Source organism: Eleutherodactylus coqui, chromosome 5 (genome assembly GCF_035609145.1).
Source record: "Eleutherodactylus coqui strain aEleCoq1 chromosome 5, aEleCoq1.hap1, whole genome shotgun sequence".
Lineage (NCBI taxonomy): Eukaryota > Metazoa > Chordata > Amphibia > Anura > Eleutherodactylidae > Eleutherodactylus > Eleutherodactylus coqui.
The window spans coordinates 97780128-97804895 of NC_089841.1; the positions used below are offsets into that span (position 1 = coordinate 97780128).

General features: G+C 45.5%; 1 protein-coding gene across 1 annotated transcript in view; it reads left to right on the forward strand.

The window, feature by feature from the left end:
• MSH3 (mutS homolog 3) overlaps positions 1-24768 on the forward strand; it is a 167247-nt gene that overhangs the window by 62358 nt on the left and 80121 nt on the right. The window contains exons 11-12 of the mRNA XM_066602947.1: positions 9964-10048; positions 14033-14142. Of these exons, the coding sequence (XP_066459044.1) occupies positions 9964-10048; positions 14033-14142 (195 nt within the window). The remainder of the gene's footprint in view (positions 1-9963; positions 10049-14032; positions 14143-24768) is intronic.

Below are 24768 nucleotides of genomic sequence, written 5' to 3' on the forward strand. Positions count from 1 at the left end.
AGATCATACTTTATATCCGCTTTTCATCTAGCTTTTGCATGTAGTTACTAATGCAGCTTTGGACTTTTTTTTTAGTTTTACATCTGAAGAAACTGACATTATAAGAATTTGAAAGAGACTTGCCTAAATCTCATTCACCTTTTGCTGTTTAAAAATCTGCATTTTTTTCATTTGTCTAATCCTTTGAATATCTGCCATTTGTGTTACATCTAATGCGCAACATAATTAGTGTGTAAGCTGTATTTTTACTTTTTTATATATTAAAATGACTAATACAAATGAATTTTAAAAAATCTGCAGTTTTTAGTCTTGCCGAGTGTTTTGTTATTTTTATTTTTTATTCTAAGCACACCCTATGGCCTCCTTCCCACGAACGGATTTCCGCCGCGTAATTCGCGGCGAAAATCCGCTGCGTTGCACGCAGCTATTAGGTTCTATTGAACCTAATAGCTCAATGCTCACGATGCGTAATTCCACCGCGGAATTACGCACCGCGATTTCTCCCGTCCTCACCCGCAGCATGCTCTATTTTCTGCGGGTGAGGACGGGCTGTACGCACTGACGGCTTCCATTGCAGTCAATGGAAGCCGTCCATTCACGCTATCTCCCGCTGTAACCAGCGGGAGATAGCGTGAAAAAACGCTTTCCCGCCCACCGCCGAGCGTCATATGACGCCAAATGACGCGGTCCGGCCGCGTCACGTGACACGGCCGGCTGTGCACGTGACACGGCTGGTGACGTGCGGCGGTGGGCGGTGACGAGCGGTGACGCGGCGGCGGTGGGCGGGGAAGCGATTTCACGCTATGTCCCGCAGGTAAGTATAGGGGCTCTGGGGGGCGCCGTGACGGGCTTCACAGCGTAATATTACGCTGCGGAGCCCGTCACGCTCGTGGGAAGGAGGCCTATTTGTTACTTTTCCCAAGTATTGTTAAATACTGTTGTATAAACAAATATTATAGAGCTGATACCTTTATTGGCAAACCAGCTAAAACTATATTTCCAAGCTTTCAGAGATCAGAAGCTCCTTCATCAGGCAGGATAACGAATGAAGCACTGAGAAAAAGCACAGCATTTAAATGTTATCTCAAGGTAAACCAGAGAAATATGTAGAGATACGGCTCTCCAGGAATCCTACTTAATGTCACTTAGCCAAAAATGTCTATAAATTATTTGTTCAAATTTAAATAAATAAAAACAAATACAATATAAGCCAATGGTAGAAACGGCCACCCGGCCCTCGTAGCAGCAAATAATCCAGAGCCAATATTAATCTGTGAAGGGAGTACACCCCCTACATAGCATTGGGTATTCCAGATATAATAACCTCTCTAACCAAAGAGTTACATGCCTAAATAAAAGGTTATTTTAACAATATAAACGCCAACAAAGAGTCCATCAAGATTTATTGTATACGGATGATACCGATATGTATCACAAGTCCCTCAATAAATGCACCTTTTAATCCAGGACTCACTAATCCGAATATAGTAAGGACTACAACAATCAAAGTCATTGAAAGTTTATAATTAGAGATGAGCGAGCACCAAAATGCTCGGGTGCTCGTTACTCGGGACGAAATTATCGCGATGCTCGAGGGTTCGTTTCGAATAACGAACCCCATTGAAGTCAATGGGCGACCCGAGCATTTTTGTATATCGCCGATGCTCGCTAAGGTTTCCATTTGTGAAAATCTGGGCAATTCAAGAAAGTGATGGGAACGACACAGCAACGGATAGGGCAGGCGAGGGGCTACATGTTGGGCTGCATCTCAAGTTCCCAAGTCCCACTATTAAGCCACAATAGCGGCAAGAGTGGGTGCCCCCCCCTCCCAACAATTTTTACTTCTGAAAAGCCCTCATTAGCAATGCATACCTTAGCTAAGCACCACACTACCTCCAACAAAGCACAATCACTGCCTGCATGACACTCCACTGCCACTTCTCCTGGGTTACATGCTGCCCCCCCCCCCAACCCCCCCGCACTACCCAGTGTCCACAGCACACACCAAAGTGTCCCTGCGCAGCCTTCAGCTGCCCTCATGCCACGCCACCCTCATGTCTATTTATAAGTGCGTCTGCCATGAGGAGGAACCGCAGGCACACACTGCAGAGGGTTGACACGGCTAGGCAGTGACCCTCTTTAAAAGGGGCAGGACGATAGCCCACAATGCTGTACAGAAGCAGTGAGAAATATAATCCTGTGCCACCGCCATCAGGAGCTGCACACGTGGGCATGACAATGGGGAACCTATGTGCCACACACTATTCATTCTGTCAAGGTGTCTGCATGCCCCAGTCAGACCGCGTTTTTTTATAAATAGTCACAGGCAGGTACAACTCCGCAATGGGAATTCCGTGTGCACCCACAGCATGGGTGGCTCCCTGGAACCCACCGGCTGTACATAAATGTATCCCATTGCAGTGCCCTGGACAGCAGAGCTAACGTCAGATTAAATGCAGGTGGGCTTCGGCCCACACTGCATGCCCCAACCTGACCGGGGTTTTTAATTCATAGACACAGGCAGGTACAACTCCCTATTGTGAAGTCCCTGTGGACCGACAGGATGGGTGGGTGCCAGGAAGCCACCGGCGGCACATAAATATATCCCATTGCATTGCCCATCACAGCTGAGGTAATGTCATGTTTAATGCAGGTGGGCTTCGGCCCACACTGCATGCCCCAGTCAGACTGGGGTTCTTTAGAAGTGGACACATGCAGTTACAACTCCGTGTGGACCCACAGCATGGGTGGGTGCCAGGAAGCCACCGGCGGTACATAAATATATCCCATTGCAGTGCCCAGCACAGCTGAGGTAACGTCAGCTTTAATGCAGGTGGGCAAAAAATTAATTGGATTACACTGTAGGCGAGGGCCCCAAAAAATTGGTGTACCAACAGTACTAATGTACGTCAGAAAAATTGCCCATGCCCAACCAAGAGGGCAGGTGAAACCCATTAATCGCTTTGGTTAATGTGGCTTAATTTGTAACTAGGCCTGGAGGCAGCCCAGTTAAAATAAAAATTGGTTCAGGTGAAAGTTTCAACGCTTTAATGAGCATTGAAACGTATAAAAATTGTTTACAAAAATTATATGACTGAGCCTTGTGGGCCTAAGAAAAATTGCCCGTTCGGCGTGATTACGTCAGGTTTCAGGAGGAGGAGCAGGAGGAGGAGGATGAATATTATACACAGATTGATGAAGCAAAAATGTCCCCGTTTTTGATGGTGATAGAGAACGATGCTTCCATCCGCGGGTGCAGCCTACGTATTGCTTAGGTATCGCTGCTGTCCGCTGGTGGAGAAGAGAAGTCTGGGGAAATCCAGGCTTTGTTCATCTTGATGAGTGTAAGCCTGTCGGCACTGTCGGTTGACAGGCGGGTACGCTTATCTGTGATGATTCCCCCAGCCGCACTAAACACCCTCTCTGACAAGACGCTAGCCGCAGGACAAGCAAGCACCTCCAGGGCATACAGCGCGAGTTCAGGCCACGTGTCCAGCTTCGACACCCAGTAGTTGTAGGGGGCAGAGGCATCACGGAGGACGGTCGTGCGATCGGCTATGTACTCCCTCACCATCCTTTTACAGTGCTCCCGCCGACTCAGCCTTGACTGGGGAGCGGTGACACAGTCTTGCTGGGGAGCCAGAAAGCTGTCAAAGGCCTTAGAGAGTGTTCCCCTGCCTGTGCTGTACATGCTGCCTGATCTCTGCGCCTCCCCTGCTACCTGGCCCTCGGAACTGCGCCTTCTGCCACTAGCGCTGTCGGATGGGAATTTTACCATCAGCTTGTCTGCCAGGGTCCTGTGGTATAGCATCACTCTCGAACCCCTTTCCTCTTCGGGTATGAGAGTGGAAAGATTCTCCTTATACCGTGGGTCGAGCAGTGTGTACACCCAGTAAACCATAGTGGCCAGAATGTGTGTAACGCAAGGGTCACGAGAAAGGCATCCTAACATGAAGTCAGCCATGTGTGCCAGGGTACCTGTACGCAACACATGGCTGTCCTCACTAGGAAGATCACTTTCAGGATCCTCCTCCTCCTCCTCAGGCCATACACGCTGAAAGAATGACAGGCAAGCAGCATGGGTACCCTCAGCAGTGGGCCAAGCTGTCACTTCCTTCTCCTCCTCATCCTCCTCATGCTCCTCCTCCTCAACGCGCTGAGATATAGACAGGAGGGTGCTCTGACTATCCAGCGACATACTGTCTTCCCCCGGCTCTGTTTCCGAGTGCAAAGCGTATGCCTTTATGCTTTGCAGGGAACTTCTCAAGAGGCATAGCAGAGGAATGGTGACGCTAATGATTGCAGCATCGCCGCTCACCATCTGGGTAGACTCCTCAAAGTTTCCAAGGACCTGGCAGATGTCTGCCAACCAGGCCCACTCTTCTGTAAAGAATTGAGGAGGCTGACTCCCACTGCGCCGCCCATGTTGGAGTTGGTATTCCACTATAGCTCTACGCTGCTCATAGAGCCTGGCCAACATGTGGAGCGTAGAGTTCCACCGTGTGGGCACGTCACACAGCAGTCGGTGCACTGGCAGATGAAACCGATGTTGCAGGGTCCGCAGGGTGGCAGCGTCCGTGTGGGACTTGCGGAAATGTGCGCAGAGCCGGCGCACCTTTCCGAGCAGGTCTGACAAGCGTGGGTAGCTTTTCAGAAAGTGCTGAACCACCAAATTAAAGACGTGGGCCAGGCATGGCACGTGCGTGAGGCTGCAGAGCCGCCACCAGGTTACGGCCGTTGTCACACACGACCATGCCCGGTTGGAGGCTCAGCGGCGCAAGCCAGCGGTCGGTCTGCTCTGTCAGACCCTGCAGCAGTTCGTGGGCCGTGTGCCTCTTATCTCCTAAGCTGAGTAGTTTCAGCACGGCCTGCTGACGCTTGCCCACCGCTGTGCTGCCACGCCGCGCGACACCGACTGCTGCCGACATGCTGCTGCTGACACATCTTGATTGCGAGACAGAGGTTGCGGAGGAGGAGGAGGAGGGTGGTTTAGTGGAGGAAGCATACACCGCCGCAGATACCACCACCGAGCTGTGGCCCGCAATTCTGGGGGTGGGAAGGACGTGAGCGGTCCCAGGCTCTGACTCTGTCCCAGCCTCCACTAAATTCACCCAATGTGCCGTCAGGGAGATATAGTGGCCCTGCCCGCCTGTGCTTGTCCACGTGTCCGTTGTTAAGTGGACCTTGGCAGTAACCGCGTTGGTGAGGGCGCGTACAATGTTGCGGGAGACGTGGTCGTGCAGGGCTGGGAAGGCACATCGGGAAAAGTAGTGGCGACTGGGAACTGAGTAGCGCGGGGCCGCCGCCGCTGCCATCATACCTTTGAAAGCCTCCGTTTCCACAACCCTATACGGCAGCATCTCCAGGCTGATAAATTTGGCTATGTGCACGTTTAACGCTTGAGCGTGCGGGTGCGTGGCGGCGTACTTGCGCTTGCGCTCCTACACTTGAGCTAGCGACAGCTGGACGGTGCGCTGAGAGACATTGGTGGATGGGGCCGAGGACAGCGGAGGTGAGGGTGTGGGTGCAGGCCAGGAGACGGTAGTGCCTGTGTCCTGAGAGGGGGGTTGGATCTCAGTGGCAGGTTGGGGCACAGGGGGAGAGGCAGCGGTGCAAACTGGAGGCGGTGAACGGCCTTCGTCCCACCTTGTGGGATGCTTGGCCATCATATGTCTGCGCATGCTGGTGGTGGTGAGGCTGGTGGTGGTGGCTCCCCGGCTGATCTTGGCGCGACACAGGTTGTACACCACTGTTCGTCGGTCGTCTGCACACTCAGTGAAAAACTGCCAGACCTTTGAGCACCTCGGCCTCTGCAGGGTGGCATGGCGCGAGGGGGCGCTTTGGGAAACAGTTGGTGGATTATTGGGTCTGGCCCTGCCTCTACCCCTGGCCACCGCACTGCCTGTTCCAACCTGCCCTGCTGCTGCCCTTGCCTCCCCCTCTGAAGACCTGTCCTCAGTAGGTGTAGCAAACCAGGTGGGGTCAGTCACCTCATCGTCCTGCTGCTCTTCCTCCGAATCCTCTGTGCGCTCCTCCCTCGGACTTACTGCCCTTACTACTACCTCACTGATAGACAACTGTGTCTCATCGTCATCGTCCTCCTCACCCACTGAAAGCTCTTGAGACAGTTGCCGGAAGTCCCCAGCCTCATCCCCGTGAACTTTCCAAAGGTTGGGCATCGGTCACGACAAACTCCTCCAGTGGGAGAGGATTCGGAACCATTGCTTCCCATTCTGGGCAGGGGCCCGAGAACAGTTCCTGGGAGTCTACCTGCTCCTCAGAATGTGTCATTGTAATGGAGTGAGGAGGCTGGGAGGAAGGAGGAGCAGCAGCCAGAGGATTCAGAGTTGCAGCAGTGGATGGCGCAGAAGTCTGGGTGGTCGATAGATTGCTAGATGCACTTTCTGCCATCCACGACAGGACCTGCTCACACTGCTCATTTTCTAATAAAGGTCTACCGCGTGGACCCATTAATTGTGAGATGAATGTGGGGACGCCAGAAACGTGCCTCTCTCCTAATTCCGCAGCAGTCGGCTGCAATACACCTGGATCAGGAGCTCGGCCTGTGCCCACACCCTGACTTGGGCCTCTGCGTCCTCGGCCGCGTCCACGTCCTCTAGGCCTACCCCTACCCCTCAGCATGCTGTATTACCAGTAGTGCAGAAACAGAACGCTGTAATTAAATGTGCCGCTTATTGGCCTGTGGTTGGAGGCTGACTTCGCTTACGGAACGCACAGCAGAGGCAGGAAAGAATTTTGCGCAAGCCTGCTGTAATACTTAGCTGGCTGCGTATGAATTAGGACAACTACCCCCAGCAGAGACCCAGTACACTGAGGACGGTCACAGGCAGCCCAAATAGATTTTTTTCCCCAAATGTTTTTGGAAAGGCCCACTGCCTATATACACTAAATATGTCTTCTGTCCCTGCCTCACCACTACTGGCCCTGGACAATGTAAAATTACTACAGGACGCAATGCTCTGCACGGCCGATATACCAGAAAAAAAAAAAAAGTGCAACACTGCAAAAAGCAGCCTCCACACTACTGCACACGGTTAGATGTGGCACTAAGAAGGACCGTTGGAGTTCTTGAAGCCTAAAATAACTCCTAACGCTCTCCCTATAGCAGCTCCGGCACCAGCAGCACTTTCCCTGAACTATGTCAGAATGCATCTGTGGCGAGCCGCAGGAGGGGCCGATTTATATACTCGGGTGATACCTGATCTCGCCAGCCACTCACTGCAGGGGGGTGGTATAGGGCTTGAACGTCGCAGGGGGAAGTTGTAATGCCTTCCCTGTCTTTCTATTGGCCAGAAAAGCGCGCTAACGTCTCAGAGATGAAAGTGAAAGTAACTCGAACATCGCATGGTACTCGTCTCGAGTAACGAGCATCTCGAACACGCTAATACTCGAACGAGCATCAAGCTCGGACGAGTACGTTCGCTCATCTCTATTTATAATGAATGTCATCATAAAAATCCACAGACTGCGTTGGACACTGGCACTCGCCACACCATCACTGTGTTGGCATATTTGTCACGCTGAGTGTCTCGCTTCCAGTAGATACTGGCTTAGTAGATCACACCCAAGTGCTTCCTCCATAGCTCATTGGGCTCTCCTCCTGATGGAACAGTGCATCTTGCACCGTAACGGTATACATGAACTGCTGGAGATTTGTATTCAGAACATCTTAACTTTCAGCATGTTAGGGAGGTATTTCCAGAAAGCGTTCAGTCCAATGTGAGGTCACACCTGGGGTACTATTTGTACATCTGCACATACGTACGTAGGTTATTTACTAGACTATGCCTATACAACTTGTAATCTATATGGGGTTCAAGTACATACCCTATGTACATGCAGATACACAAATGGCACCCAGGATTTGTTGGATGTGAATTCACATTGAACTGAACACTGTCTGGATATACCTCCCCAACACACTGAAAGTTTGCAGAGGTTTCGAACTACAAGCTCCAGCAGTTCATGTATACCAGTGAAGGTTCCATTGTTCCAATGAGCTATAGAAGGAAGCACTTACACATGGGTGCGACCTGCTAAGCCCGTAACTACTGGAGACACAGACACTCGGAGTGACAAAGACGTCGACACTGATGGTGTGTCGAGTGCCAGTGTTCGGCGCAGTCTGGGGATTTTTATGGTTACATTCATTATACAGTTTATATTGGTTGGTGATTATTTGCTGCTGCGAGGGGCCCGCGGTAGTTTTCACCCTGTAATTATCTGTGGCTTATGTTGTATCTGTTTATCCTATTTGAATAAATGTGTGTATGTATGTATGTGTGTGTGTAATATATTAAAACTCTTGAGCTGTGTGTCATTAAGATTTCTGGAGAGCCATATTTTTAGATATTTGCCAGGCTTTTTTTGTGTGTAGATACTGCATATACGCACACTTGGCATCTTAATAAATGGTGAGCTGCCTTTTACTTTTTTGTGATGTCAAAAAAAACTAATGTTTGTAAGGTAAAAGGGGAAGAGGCGATGACGTCTGATAGGAAGTCACAGATCAGGCTGAGGGGTGTGAAGTGTCCAAGGAGTGAGTCATTAACTCTGGTGTTAAATTGAGCCTTTTTGTCAATGACTGGAAAGCACTTATCAGTTTGATTTCACAAATTTTTCTGTCTGTCATTCTTAGGGCTTATTCAGACGACCGTATATCGGCCGGATATTCACGCTGACCGATATACGGTAGGGGGAGGAGGCTGGAAGAGCCGGGAGCAGTGCTCTGAGCTCCCGACCCCTCTCTGCCTCCTCTCCACACCCTCTTCACCCTTTTCACTATTTGCAATGAGAGGGGGCGGAACAAAGTTCTGTTAATTAGCTCCACCCCCACCTCCCCTCAATGCAAATAGTGCAGAAGGGCAGAGAGGGGGTGAAGAGTTGGCGAAGAGGGGGCGGGAGCTCACCACTGCTCCTGGCTCTTCCAGCTTCCTCCCCCTGCAGAGAGGGACGCCGTATATCGGCCAGCGTGAATACCCAGCCGATATACGGTCGTCTGAATAAACCCTTAAGATGACTTTTGAGTATTGATACTTTTAGAGCCATTAAACTGTGATCCACTTCAGGAATCATTCCTCTTGACCAAATAACCGTTTGATGGATCTAACCTGGGGTTGCCCAGGTTGTGGGTTTTCACTAAAACCCTGTTCTTCATGCAGTAAAAAATGACTATCCAGGCTATACTCGCCTTTCCTCACTTCCAATGCATCTTGCTCCACTGTTCAGTCCTCTGCTGCTTTGTCTATGTGCAGGCTGCAGTCTCACCTGGTTTACGGGACATCACAGGCACTGCAGCCATTAAGAGAGCTCAGTGATCAAGCGCACTTGACATCAGAAGGAAGACCCAGAGTGGTGGCAGGAGACACAGTGGACTTGCGGGGTGGGGGTGACTTCCTAAGTGATCACCTTTTCCCCTTTCATCTCATATACAAACCCTAGTTCTTTGACTCCACCATGTTTCGGCCACAGTTTCTCATCCGTTACCATACCATACATTGCTATGTCCCGGCTTGACCATGGGTCTCCTGACCTAAACTCAGAGCATCACAGGAATCTATGATCGTCAGCCTAATTTAGGTACAGATTGGGTAAGGCGTTTCTGAGATCGAAAAGCTTGCAAATATAATTTTTCGGGTTAGCCAATAAAGGTATTGCCTCTATAGTACTTTTTGTTTTCGTTACCATGCACAATCCAATATATGGGCTCAGCAACAAGCCAACTGTGTGCTTAATGATCTCTAAATTTCTACTTTAGCATAATTTTACAAAACATTGCTCCATGGTATACATGTGACTATTGAATTTCATGGATTGTCTGAATTCAAATTCCTTAGTGGTCAAAACCTTTTCATTGTAGAATCGCTAATATCAAAATGGATATGTCTGTGCAATATTTTGTTACAGGTGTATTAAATTTCCTTCTTTTGCCTTTGTTTTTAGCCATTTCACCCCAATGTCTAACTCTGTTAATTGTTTTAATATGAATGGGACAACTCTAAGAAACCTGGAAATCTTACAAAATCAAGTAAGTGCCTGAGCATGTCTGCAGCTGTGATCCTGCTTCCCTGGTCCAGGTCATACCCATATGATTGATTCCCACCCTTGGGTGCAGTCCTTCTATTTTATCAATAATTTAAACAGAGGTTTTCCAATATATTGGAAAGTGCGGTAATACTGTGCACTTTTGATTGTCATAAATGCTCCATTTCTCCCCCTACACATATTGATGGTTGGCTCTTGGCCTAGTAATTGGTCTGTACATGGTCAGCTAGAGAGGTATTTGCCATCACATAAATACATATGTTTTTGTAGATCTATCCAGGTATGCAAATAGAATATGAAAAAATGCCTCTATAGTGCAATCTACTGGAAGGTAGCTAGCCTTAAAGTCCATGTCCAACCTTTTAACAGCCCTTGCAACATGACTGAGGCTCTAAGCCAAACCAGAGATACACAAACATAGACAACTATTTTGGTGGTATTACTGTTCATCAGTGCAGAACAGTATACTGGTTAGCTGGATCAAAGACCCTTAATATGGGTCTTTGGAAGGGTGGGTTGGGGTATGGTATCTACTGGTGGAGATTGCCAGAGTCTTATAGGGCCATGCAATGCTTCCTTGGGCAAAAAGGTATGCTAATGGAAAACTTAAAAATGCTTCTGTAGCTTCACCTATGGAAGATAGCTTCCCTTTAAATGAATGTCCAACCTTTCAACAGGCCTTTTAGCATGGGCAGTGCAAACGCTCGGCTATCTCCAGCAATCCCATCAAAACGAATGCAAATCCATATCAGAACTACGTTCAGTTTACAGTGAATTAGCGTTACAGTTGCTGCGGATTCACATGCAGATTAGACCCATTCAGTAAGGCTAATCCACATGCAGATAACCCAATGTGGATACCATGTCAAGAAGCGACATGCCACATTGTTGTTTGTCTCCAGTACCATCCAACATTGCCAGTGAGTTGTGACCTATATTTATAATGCAACATGCATCATCTTGATAAATTGAATGTAATTAGTGGCATTTTTCCAACTTCTAAAAGCAAGAAAACTACAACACTATTAAATCTTTTCCAGTGTTTTTAAACAACTGTAGTCTTGACAGCAGGGTTTTGGAAAGACTGCACTATTTCCATTGCTACGTTACATCATGACGTACTAATAATGGTCACGTTATTCATTCATGCTTATTACAGGACAGGTGCGCTGCAAAATCCATTATTCTTCAGACAAGTGTATCCCAACTCCAGTCCTCAGGGACCCCAACAGGTCATGTCTTCAGGATTTCCTCAGTATTGCACAGGTGATGTAATTATTGTCGGTGCCTCAGATGTTACCACAGGTTTTCTTACTATAAATTATCCTGAAAATATGACCTGTAGGTGGGTCCCTGAGGACTGGAGTTGGGAAACACTGAATCAGACAACAAGTACTGTATGTATTCTCTGCTTTAAAGTTACACAGAGCATTAATAGCACGGTTTTAAACTAGAACTAGAGCAGAATTGTGGTAAAATTATACATATTGACTATAATGTGTTGGAAATCACGATTTTAAAAACAAATTTTCTGAAGAGTAGCTGCACTTTTAACTAACTTTTGGCATGTCATAGTCATGTCAAACGTTTTGATCAGTAGGATCCCGCTGATTGCTAGAACAAGGGCATTACAGCACTCACCTGGGCACTACTCCCCTTTTGGCAGTCTTTTTTTTTTTATTTTCGGCTCCTCTCAGCAGCAGAAGATGGCCTCCTAGAGGTCTATAGAAGATGTCTGTATTCCTATATGCAGCAGTTTTTAGCTGCCAGATGAAGCTAACAAGTAACGAAGGCTGCTAAAGGGGGGTATTGCTTAGGTGAGTGCTGTAATGCCCTTGTTCTAGCGATCAGCAGCGGGACCTATGTTACGTCCATCCGGAACTGCCAATGGAAACCTGAGGTCACTTGGTACTAATGCAATCAGAACTGACATGTCAGCTTGCTTTACGAGTGGCTAGACGCAGGAACAGACAGACAAACAAGACCCTAACGTCTGCCTACCAATGGACGAATGGGACAGGATAATTCTTTGGCATCCGCCTACCAATGGACGAATGGGACATGATAATTCTTTGGCATCCACCCACCAACGGACAGGTAGGACAAATAGACATGAATCGGGCGTCCAGCAACCAGTGGACAGGTGGAACAGTTATAGGACGGAATACAGACATAAAGCATGACTGCCAAACACCCAAAACACGCACCATACATACCTGCTCACATAACAGGTGGAATTGCTAAAGAATGTACAAGGTATTGGTTCGTGGATTGGCCAAGTCACTTAAGCCTGCAAGCCCACATCAAGGGTCCTTGTTGTTCTGTGGGTCCCTACTTTAACAAGACACCTAACCCCAGGAAACCTACCATCCCGATAGGGATGGCTCCACACTGGAACCTATGGACCTAACTCATCCTAGATGGTAACCTATCCAAGTAGCACAGAGCATAGGACACAGTTCACCCTAACATAACATGGAACGCATATACAATGGAACAGGACTATTTTCACCACAATTCTGTTAACCAGATCAGACACACAGAACACATTGCAGCTCACACCCACAGAACAAGAAGCATGAATGCAAACACATGAGGAAATGAGGAAACCAAATCCCTCCAGGCAGAGGGCTGATATTTAAATGCAACAGCCTGGTGATGATTGGCTGGCTGGAGAACCACACCCAGCCAACTCAATCATGCCACACTTGTGGGAATGCGCTCCTGGAAACCCATAGTACTACAGGTCCCAGAAGCACAACCTAACACCCTACTGATCAAAACTTTCAACATGTCTAAGGTTAATTAAAAGTGCAGTTACTGTTTAAGCGATAGCAAATGCATTGATAAGACGCCCAACCTGATAGGGTACAAAAGTTTAGTTCGTCAAAGAGCAAATCCTTTTGATATTGGAGAGTTTTATGCCTTTTCCATACGTAAAAACGAATGTGTACCAGACCCTGGTTGCTATGGAGTCTTTTATTAGAATAAACTATCATTACACAATCGGCTCCTCTATAGCCGTAAAACTTTATTTTAAAATATGAATGTGAGATAAGGCCTGTGTGTATAAATATCATAATATCCCCTTTAGAACCTTCCTGGTATATGCATACATATTTATCTTTATGCATACATACTTAACTCGAAGGGCATTAGGTGGTAAGGCAAGCTGGTTCTAGATAATTGCTTTTAGGCTACATGCCCAAAAAGTGATTAGAGCAGCTTAACTATAGAGATAAGGATGGTCTTCTACAGGGTAGGTAATTGAGTTTATTAACATCAGGTCAGGAAGAGTATCATGCACATTTGAACTAATATTAACCACATACTAGACAAGTTGGCTAAAGGCCCATTTAGACAACAATTATTATAACCCAAAAGATGACTTTTGAGCGATAATCGTTGTGCGCAAATGTTGAGCGATCTCCTTGCACTCCGAGCGGGGGATGCAGAAGACAAGCTGGGCTGCTTGTCTTCTGCAGCTAGGTGTTCTCTGCTTGGAGCGTCCGGCTATTATACAGCTGAGCGCTCCCAGCCGTGGATGCAGAACACAGCTGGACAGCTGTGTTCTTCATACCCAGCCTGTGTTTAGGGAGCGGGATACAGCTGAAACAATAGTATCAGCTGTATCCTGCTGTGAATCCCTGATAAGGCTCATCGTTGTCTTTCAGCATGCTGAAAGACAGCGATCAGCGACTGCTTAACGAGAACTGCACGATGTCAGTGCAGTTAGACACGATTATCGCTCAAAAGACGGCTTTTGAGCGAACTTGGAGCGATAATCGTTGTCTAAATGGGCCTCTACCCAAGGTGTTATGGCAGAAGCTAACAGGACCTGATTCTCCTAGAGATATCACCCATAATATTTAAAAGATAATGTTAACGTGCTGATGGCTTTTGCTTGGTATTGCAGATTGAATTGTGACATTTTGATTGGCATTGCACTTTTTCCCCTAAAATGCAGACGGACCAGAAGACGAAGGGCAGCTTGATATGGGTCTTGGACCACACGAAAACTCCATTTGGTAAAAGGAAGCTCAGGCAATGGGTGACTCAACCATTTATTGATGCAAGGTAATTCTTTTTATCTGCACATTATGTATTGTGGCATTTGATGACTCTCCTGGATATTAGTTACACATGGGCACAGGTTTATTTTTATAGTGACATTCAGTACTTCGCTTTTGGATAGTGTATATAATACATTACAACTGACCAGAGCCTTCACAAGGAAGTGAAGAATTGAATTTTTTTCTTTTGCCTAATTCTTGCTAGCCTGGAAATTTATGGAAATCTGGCACATGACAAGTGCTTCATAGTAGATCAGGCCAGAATTTCCCAGCAGTTTTGTACTTCGCAGGTTTCAGGACTTCTGAGCAGTGGGTGTGTGTAGAAAATATACATAACTAGACATTGCACGGCGATTTTATGAATAGCAGTCCTGGAATATACAAAGTGAGCCACAAAAATAAGCCAAACACCACACTTTTGTGAAAGCTGTCCAAAAGAAAATCTGTGTTGCCCATAGCAACCAATCACAGCGCAGCTTTCATTTTACCTCAGCAGTATAGGACATGAAAGTTGAGCTTTAGTAACCAATCACAGCGCAGCTTTTCTTTTACCTGAGCTGTGATTGGTTGCTATTGGCAACAAAAAATTACAGGGGAAGTCGTGAGTTTTCGAAAGCTCTACTTGAGTAACGAACCCCATTGACTACAATGGGAGACTCGAGCATTTTTGTATGTAGGCTGCTGGGTCCCAAGCTTTTTTTTTTTGGTTCCCTCTCCCAGCGAGCCAGCAAATTTGCCATTGGTGTGCGCTACGTTGCAGCGGGGAGGGGACAAAAACTGGGGTGGGGTCGAACACAGCGTGATGCTCGCTCGAGTAGCGAGCACCATCAAGTATGCTAATACTCGAACGAGCATCAAGCTCGGAAGAGTACGTTCGCTCAACTCTAATCAGAACCACTTGCATTTTGTTTTTTTTTCTTATATTTTTTTCACATGCCGCAAAATCGCAATTACGTAAATGCAATGCCTTTTTAAACACCTCACACTCGCATGTTTACAAGTGTGGTATCGGTACGAGATTCTAACCTGTGTGAATCCAGACTGATTTAAGACTGTATTCCATTGATTTTTCTTGAAATTTCAGTCGGATGTATTGGTGATTCCTATGGGTTTCCAGGAGGTGGAACCCATATCGATGTCTTGTACATATGTCTTAATGCCTGTATGCAGTCCTGAGATTGCTAGACGTGTGCAGCCACCATTACAATGAAACCAGTTATAGGAATAAATGTTCTCACTTTTTAAGTTGTAATAGTGATGGGAATACTAGTTGCTTGGCTTCTGCACCCAATAGTAGGTATAGCCATAACGGTAGGAACTTGTGCCATAAATGTATTTATAGTGATCATTTTACAGTCATAGATGTGCTATTTCAATTGTCTATGTAGAAATGGCTTCCAGAAAATTTAACTCTACAGAAACTTGGTGGAATGCAGGAGGACACAAAGAGCCGAATCCATCTCAGCCCACATTGTTAGGGCACCTACAAAATACCAATACTAGTAAAGTTGTGTGATTCTCTACTTCCACCAAACAACCCTCAGCGCTGCTATTGCTGGGCCTGTCCATCCCACACACTCTATGCAGAGGAACTCTTCTGAGCTGGCTCCACCTATGAATATACCAGGTTGGCACACGTCAGTCATTTCTGCCAGATATGAGTAGATGCAGACAGAGATTTCCGTCACATGAGCCGTTATCACACTTCAGTGGCTGAATGAGCTTTATAACAGCTTATCTGTATACAACATGAAGGATCAAACAGCCCCTTAAGAGGATCAGGGGGTGCTTGAGCAGGGCATGATGCAGCCACAAACCTAAAGGTGTTGTCTAGTAGGCAAAAAATAGCCTAAATGAGTGGACTGTGTTGACATATTGATGTCCCAGATGCTCAAATTCCTCTCTTTTGGTCACCTCTGGCCTCTATCTGCTTCCTGGTAGTGCGCTTAAGTGCACCCCACAGTGGCCCCAGTAGTAATAGTCACACTCCACAGTCGCCCCTAGTGGTAATAGTGACACCCCACAGCGGCCCCCCCGGTGGTAATAGTGACACCCCACAGCGGCCCCCCGGTGGTAATAGTGACACCCCACAGCGGCCCCCCGATGGTAATAGTGACACCCCACAGCGGCCCCCCGATGGTAATAGTGACACCCCACAGCGGCCCCCCAGTGGTAATAGTGACACCCCACAGCGGCCCCCCAGTGGTAATAGTAACACCCCACAGCGGCCCCCCAGTGGTAATAGCGCCCCTTCCTGAGACCCATATACTTACCCCTCTTCCTCTGCTCATCCTGGCGCTGATCCTGGGTGTACACTGTAACGTCAGTGTGCTGCTGGACACCACCTCCCCTGCTCTCATGGAACCAAGTAGGAAGATCCCAGCTGCACACTGACGTCACAGTGTGCGTTGGGATCAGTGCCGCTAGCAGTGCTGCTGAGTGAATGCTGGCAAGGGAGCCCTGGCCCCTGCCGGTATTCACTAAGGTGGTGTGCGTCCGACGGCGGCATGTGCCAGCAGGCAGGGCTCTGCATGTCGCAGGTTCGCCACCACTGCACTCGAATATGCTGATGAATTTCCAGCGCATTTGGGACATCTATAAGGTGTCCCGCGTGTCATCTCAAGTGTATTTTGTGTTTTAAACTCTATCCGCTTTTTTAGGCTATTTTTTCACCAGTGGACAACCACTTTAATCTTGGAAGGAAATCTCAAAAACAGGCTTGACAACTAAGGCTCTGTTTGGTATCCAATGCCTTTTAAAGCGTACCTAAAATGACACTTCATAATAAACTGACGTGTGTAAATAAGAAATAACACAATTCCATTATATGACTTTTATACTCTGCAGAGGTAAAAATGCAGAAAACATCTGATTTTCAATTCTCTTAGAACTGGATGGAGAAGCCTGGCTGCTGTGCTGTGATCTATAGACAGTACAAAGAGAACTGAAGATCCTGTTCTGCAATGCACACAGACATAAAATCATGCCGTAATACAATATACAGCAAGAGTGAGCAGTGGAGATGTGATTTCTTTAGCTAATCTATGGGAGGATGGATTTACACAAACGATTTTTCGCAAACAAGTTCTGTCTGATAGTGCTATGGATGTAACTTGCTCATTCAAAATAGCACATTTTAGCGTATTTATTCATGTGAATGATATTTATCTCTCAGCGATGCTGCAAGATAGAAAGATCGCTGCATGTCCTATTTTGGGGGGATATGCCCATTTTCTGTGGAATCTTAAAAGAAAGGCATCACACTCGCATACTATCATTTGCATGTGGATGTGATGCGTTTTTTTCTATTCTACGGTAACTATAGCAGCAAGGTGTTTTTATTTTTTTTTATTTTGCACATAAACAATGCATGTACAGTGGTGCTATGCGTTTTTACTTAAAGACCGCATTGCACTCACTCTAAAATCACGTGTTTTAGAGTTCAATATCGGTCTGAGTTCCTCGGATCGATATCCCACTCGCCTGTGTGAATCCAATAGGAGTCTGTCCTTCCCTCTTCCACTCCTCGCCTCTGCTCTCTATACATTTCATTGAGTATGATGACTCATCCCTCTCCCTTGTTCTAATGTCTTCACATCTCCTGTCAATCGGATTGCAAGCTAGTAGGAAGGGAGGCCCCTAGTGGGCAGCACTTAAGAGAGATTTTTCAGCACAAAGATGTCATGTTAGGTAAAGTAAACAGCAGTTTTCTAGTTTTCACGCTGGCTCTCCTATAAGCACAAGTTGTTTGAAACGTTAATGTCCATTTACATTTAAAGAATTACTGTCAATTTAGATCCAGCTAATGCTACAAATCTTCCCTTTTTGCTCTGTCGTTGTTCTTCTTTAATGCGCTTTGCTTTACCTTACCTTACAGGCACTGTTGGATTAGATATACCTTTCTGTATTAGTATTGTTCTGGAGAAAAGAATAGTTTTTAATGAATCTCCATAAAAGCAGTTGAACACCTCAGAAGAATAATTTATCACTGCGCCCAGAACACTGATCTAGAGATCAGGGGTGAAAAATAGGTCACATTGTGTTAGATGACTTTTTCATTTTGCGGATTATTTAGGAAGAACTGGACAGGCGCTCCTGCTTCAGATTAATAGAACTCCCGAGAACCATATGTGAGGATGATTCGGAAGGCAGATTAACTTTAGAATAGTGCTTTTTTTCATTTGCATATTTTATTTGCAGAAGTAGGAATAAATATTTTTGCACCGCGAATACACGTAATGATGTTTGATTCTTGACACGAAAATGCACTTTAAGGGCATATCTAAAAGATATGTAAATGATATTCCGCAATCTTTCGTTGCATCTTGTTTCTACGGCACACAAACTGCGACAAACATGATGTGATAACTTTATTCTATGGATCAGTACGATTACTACGATACCAAATTTATATAAATTTTTTTGCTGTACTATTGGTTTTTTTTTTTCAAAGACATTTCATTAAAAAAAATATATATATTTTCTGCCGCCATCTTCTGCGTGCAAAAACTTTATTTTTCCATCAACATAGTTGTGCGAGGGCTCATTTTTTGCGGGACATCCTGTAGTTTGCGTTGGTACAATTTTGGAATACATACGGCTTTTTAATTGCTTTTTATTGCATATTTTTCTCAGCGACAGGGTGACCAAAAAAACTAATCTCTGGCGTTTTGTTTTTTTTTTCTGGAAGGTGTTCACCTTGCAGAGTAAATAATGCGTTGGACTTCCTGTCCACGGGCGGGTTTTCATTGCGTTCCCCGTGGCGAATGCAGTGAAAGCTCTCCATAGCGTTGCTATGTAGAGTGCTTCCCCCCTGTCCACGAGCGTAGAACCATTGTGATTCTCCGCTCGCGGCTGGCAAATCGCAGCATGCTGCAATTTGCCGCGATTCTCCGCGGTCAGCCTGTCAGGCTGACAGCGGAGATTCGTCTGCCAGCTCCTGCTCCTGGGCGGCGGTATCCCGCAGATACCGCAACGCCCGTGAACAGGCAGCCTTACTTTGATAGATCGGACTTTTATGGTTGCAACAATAACGAATGTTTTTTTTTAATTATTTAGGTTCTTTTATTGTAAAAATAGCAAAAGGTTGTTTTGTTCTTTTAACTTCTTTTATTAGTAAAACTTTTCTTATTTTTACTTTTTTTTTTTCAACTTGCGATGCTTTCATCACTTTTGCAGTATCATGTAACGCCATAGTATTACATCATACTGCGATCGGACAGGCAATCTATCAAGCAATCCCATTCTGACATGACAGCCCTGGGGCTTTTCAGAAGGCCCCCTGCTGCCATGACACCTGCGATCTCATCTGGACGATGCAGGACGTAAATGTACGTCCTATAGCAGGAAGGGGTTAACCTCAAAGCCACATGACTGAAGTTTATGTTCTGTTGCGTTAAGTGCCCCCCAGCCATGACGTAAACTTACATCCTGTGGAGCCAGCTATGCCTGATAATTGGCCTCCTGCTGCAACAGAGCGGATCGATGAGAACATCAATCTCCGCTCTTAACATCTTACATGCTGTGATCAACGTACAGTACTGCATGTAAAGAGTTCACGGCATGCTCCTGTGATGACATCGGCACTCCGCGATGTAATCTGTGCCTGCCATGGCCTGTGATCGTTATTGTGAGTGATAATGCATTGCAGTACAGAAGTATTGCATTGCATTAGCATAGCTATCAGAACTACCATAGTTCAAGTCCCCTACAGGGACATAAGTGTAGTAAAAAAGCAAAAACCTTTTTTGCGTACTTTTCCATATTTGTATAACTCCCCCCTCCCCCCCACATATTTGGTATCATCGTATCTATTAAGACCTGGATAATAAATTTGAACACTCTACTTATCCTTCATGGCTAACGCCATAAGAAAATTAAAAAGGGGCAAAATGTGATCAAAAAAGCTGTACGTACCGTGAAATGGTACCAAAAAAAACTACAACTTGTCACATAAAAAAACAAGCCCTCACAAAGCTTCGTCCGTGGAAAAGTAAAACAGTTATGGGATCTGGAATGCAACGATCCACAATTAAACTTTTTTTTTTTTTTATTTACAATAGTGGTAAAACCAAAAATAAAAGTAATTTTGGCATGGTTGAATCGTACCAGCCCACAGAAAATACGCATTTTGTCATTTATGCTGCATGAATTATGCAATAAAAAAATGGCAGAATTGATGTGTTTGCTCTCCCTGCCCTCCAAAAAAAATTTCTAAACGTTCAACAATAAATTATGGCTGGGTTCCCACGAGACGTATTCTCGGCAGAAATCTCGGGGTTTTGCCGCAGCGAAAAATTGCAAGATTTCCGCCGGAAAATCGCAGCTTCAAAACCCGCGGCACTTAGCCGCGGATTTTGGCACGGCCTGGCCGCATGCTTTTATGCCCTGTTTAAACCCAGCCTAAATGTACCAATAAAACTAGTGTTTGCTACACACAAAAATAAATCGACAGGGAAAAAAGTTATGGCTTTTGAAAAGTGGAGATGAAAATCCCCCCAAAATCCTCACAACCTGGTGGCCAAATAAAAGGGTTAAGAAGTATTATGGCTCTTTCAATTTTACTGATTGACAGGGGTCTGAGCTAACAGACGCATCACTGGTGGAATCATTTTAAATGTCACTGTAACATGCTGATGTATATACTGCATACGTTAATCAAATAGTGAAATTATGTTTGGCGCTGTCTCTAGATATTGGGTAATGAAACTAGTAATTATTTGGAAATTATAGAACCAGTGTTTCTGGTGGCGCAATGAACCACACAGCTCTGCTACATGCACGTCACACACACACACACACAGCTCTGCTACATGTATATCACATACAACAGTGAGCACAAGCAGCACAGCACTCGGGATGAAGGACCTGTAATGTTACCGTAATGCTCCGCCCCTGATCACATGACAGAGACGTCATCATAGGTCCTTAATCCCGAGTGGGTTACATGCTCCGCCCCTAATCACATGACAGTCGTGTCATCACATGTCCTTCATCCCGAATTGGTTACCTGCTCCACCGCTGATCACATCACGGTGATGTCATCACAGCTCCTTCATCCCTGTGCAGATTACATCTGTACTACCTCCCCTACAAACCCCCTTCGGCCTCTGTTGCTATGGAATGCAAACCAACACCTAGCTGGACAGCAGCCGTGTGCTTACAGGACCTGTGATGACGTCAGTCATGTGATCAGGGCAGAGCATGTAACTCACTAACTTGGGGGGGAAGGACCTGTGATCAGGGGCAGAGCAAGTGACTCACGGACGGACAGGTGGTTGTTAGTATTTTGCTAATGTATCTTGCGTGTCTTCTGCTGTCAAAGAATGTTGGGTTGTTACTTTTGTGTATGAAGACTGTAAACAGGGAGCCAAGGAAGGGACAGATTTCTCTGGAAAAAGCTTTTTTTGGATTTCGTTATTTGCTTTTGCCGTATTTGAAAAGTGTTTAGTGTCATTGTTGCTTTACATATTGTTTAGCTGTAATTTCTTTATGAAAATTTATTATTCAATTTGAATTATTGCAATTATGAGTTGTTAGTAGTGAAGGGGTTATTATTACGAGTCTTATCACATGTTCTTGATTATGGAAAATAAAAAGTTTCTTCAGTACTGAACCTACGGCATGTTGCTAAAGTACTTGCTAACTGCTTTAAACATACATTCTTATAAAAAATGCTGGTTTGCTATTTAGCACACAAGCCCAGTTTTATTGTACTTGTGCAGATCTTTCTGGAGTCACTGGGGTGGCCCGAAGGCTTCCTCAGTTATGGAGTAGCTATTTCAACCGCCCACCCTAATGGAACTGCAAAGTCTCATGAGATACAGTGAGTACAAGTCAAGGAAGTCAAACGGAACATGCATGGGATTTCAGTGCTGCTACGGATGATGTAACAAGCCCAGTGAGATATCGATCAACAAGGACGGGGCATGATTTAGGGTAGTGATTGTCTAATCCCAAAAACCTTCAGAATCGCCCTGACTGCTCCCGAAGGGCATTCTTCATGCACTACAATAAGGCCGCTTTCACACTGGTGACAAAATCGCATGATTTCCTCGCGATGCGACAGCACTACAAATTGTATGTATGTGAAGCCCATGCTTTCCAATGGTTTCTTTCACATATGAGCTGTCTTGTAGGCTACTACATTGTGAGAAACAAAAATCATGGCATGCTGAATATTGCTGTGATTTGCGATGTTTTGTAGCCGATGTTTCCTTTGGAGCCTTCCTTTGCGTTGCATCGCACGAAAATGCGGTTTTCGTGCGGTGCGAATCAACTTTTATAGTAGGAAATCCTAATCTTTCCCCTAAAATAACCGCTGCGTTCAATGAACAAAATCACAGCCATTCAATGCGATGGCTGTGATTGGTTCTCTAGTGTGGCAGTGCTTGATGAACCAATCAGAACCAGCGCTTCCTGAAGGTGGGTATTTTAAACACCTGACCAGGAAGTGCTGGGTGAAAACTACAAGCAAGTATGCCGGAGCTGCAAAGGAGACGTGTGGCAGAGCCGGACAGCGCCTCCTAGGTTTTGTTGTGTTTTGTTTTTTTAACTGCAGCTACGGCTTATTTTCGGGATAGGTCTTATAATTCAAGCCCCCTCGAAAATCCCAGCAAAAGAGTGCTACAATGTCACTCGACTTTGTACCACCAAAATTTGCGATATTGCTGCAAGAAAACACAGCGATATCACACAGAACACCGCTGAAATATTGCTGTGAGTTTCTTGCGGCGATATCGCCATCACCCATGTGTAAAAGGCCTAAAAGTGATTTTTTTTTTTTGTGCTAAATAACAAACCAGCAAACCAGTATGGTTGACAGGAATCTGTGACTAAGCAGGATTTTATACTGAAAAAACTGGTGACAGGTCTTCTTTTAAAGGTACCTTTAAAACAACCATTAAAGCAACCTGTTAGCAGTGAATGCAGACGGGTGCTCAGAAGAGATCGAGAGATCTCTGCACACTCCACATCCATTAACTGAACGATTGTCGCTCTCTGTGTGTAATGAAAACAAAGATCTGGTACCGTGTTAGCCAGTAGAGCAAAATGTGATTGTTCTCAGCAAGAGAAACGACGTAATCTTGTAGATATGATACCTTTTAATGGCTAACAAAAATACATGATGTTATAATAGCGAGCTTCCGAACCAACGCAGGGTTCTTCTTCAGGCTTATGGATTGGATCTGAAGAGGCATGCATATTTATACACACTTATAACATACATACTTATGACAAGGCACAGATATGGATGTGATTGGTTCGCACTTAAAAGGAGTTCTGCAAAACAGAAAACAAACTTTTTTTGTCTAGGCACTGATAGCGGAGTGAAAGTTTTATGATCCCTAAATTACTGTTGGAGGGGGGGAGGTCAGCAGGCTTGACTTTCTACAAGAGATACACAAACATTTTTAGCTAAATACTGATAAGGGAGTGAAAGTTTATGGCCCCTGAATTACTGTTGATGGGGGTCTTATCTGTGCAATCAAGTCTCACACTTCCCATTCACGCATAAATCCTGGGGAATAATTTAACCCAGTATTCAGCGTGTCAAAGGTTGTTATCAATTTATATTCCCAAATTCTTCTGTGGTTTTGTGACTTGAAACCACGCTTCAATATCAAAACTCTCATATCTCCTATGTCATGACCGTGGTTAGAGAAGTGTTCGGCCACAGGTAATTCTCTTCTTCTGTGTTCAATCGTGTGGCGATGAGATCTCATCCTGGCTTTGAGTTTCTGTCCTGTTTCTCCAACATAAAGACCCCCAACAGGACATTTACTGCACATGATCAGGTAAATACATGATGCAGTAAATGTCCTGTTGGGGGTCTTTATGTTGGAGAAACAGGACAGAAACTCAAAGCCAGGATGAGATCTCATCGCCACACGATTGAACACAGAAGAAGAGAATTACCTGTGGCCGAACACTTCTCTAACCACGGTCATGACATAGGAGATATGAGAGTTTTGATATTGAAGGGTGGTTTCAAGTCACAAAACCACAGAAGAATTTGGGAATATAAATTGATAACAACCTTTGACACGCTGAATACTGGGTTAAATTATTCCCCAGGATTTATGCGTGAATGGGAAGTGTGAGACTTGATTGCACAGATAAGACCCCCATCAACAGTAATTCAGGGGCCATTAACTTTCACTCCCTTATCAGTGTTTAGCTAAAAATGTTTGTGTATCTCTTGTAGAAAGTCAAGCCTGCTGACCTCCCCCCCTCCAACAGTAATTTAGGGATCATAAAACTTTCACTCCGCTATCAGTGCCTAGACAAAAAAAGTTTGTTTTCTGTTTTGCAGAACTCCTTTTAAGTGCGAACCAATCACATCCATATCTGTGCCTTGTCATAAGTATGTATGTTATAAGTGTGTATAAATATGCATGCCTCTTCAGATCCAATCCATAAGCCTGAAGAAGAACCCTGCGTTGGTTCGGAAGCTCGCTATTATAACATCATGTATTTTTGTTAGCCATTAAAAGGTATCATATCTACAAGATTACGTCGTTTCTCTTGCTGAGAACAATCTCTGTGTGTAAGCACAGAAGCGATGGTCATTGGGACAACTGCCTCATATGAAGGTACCTTAAGATACTTTTCAGTAATAGGATCTCTT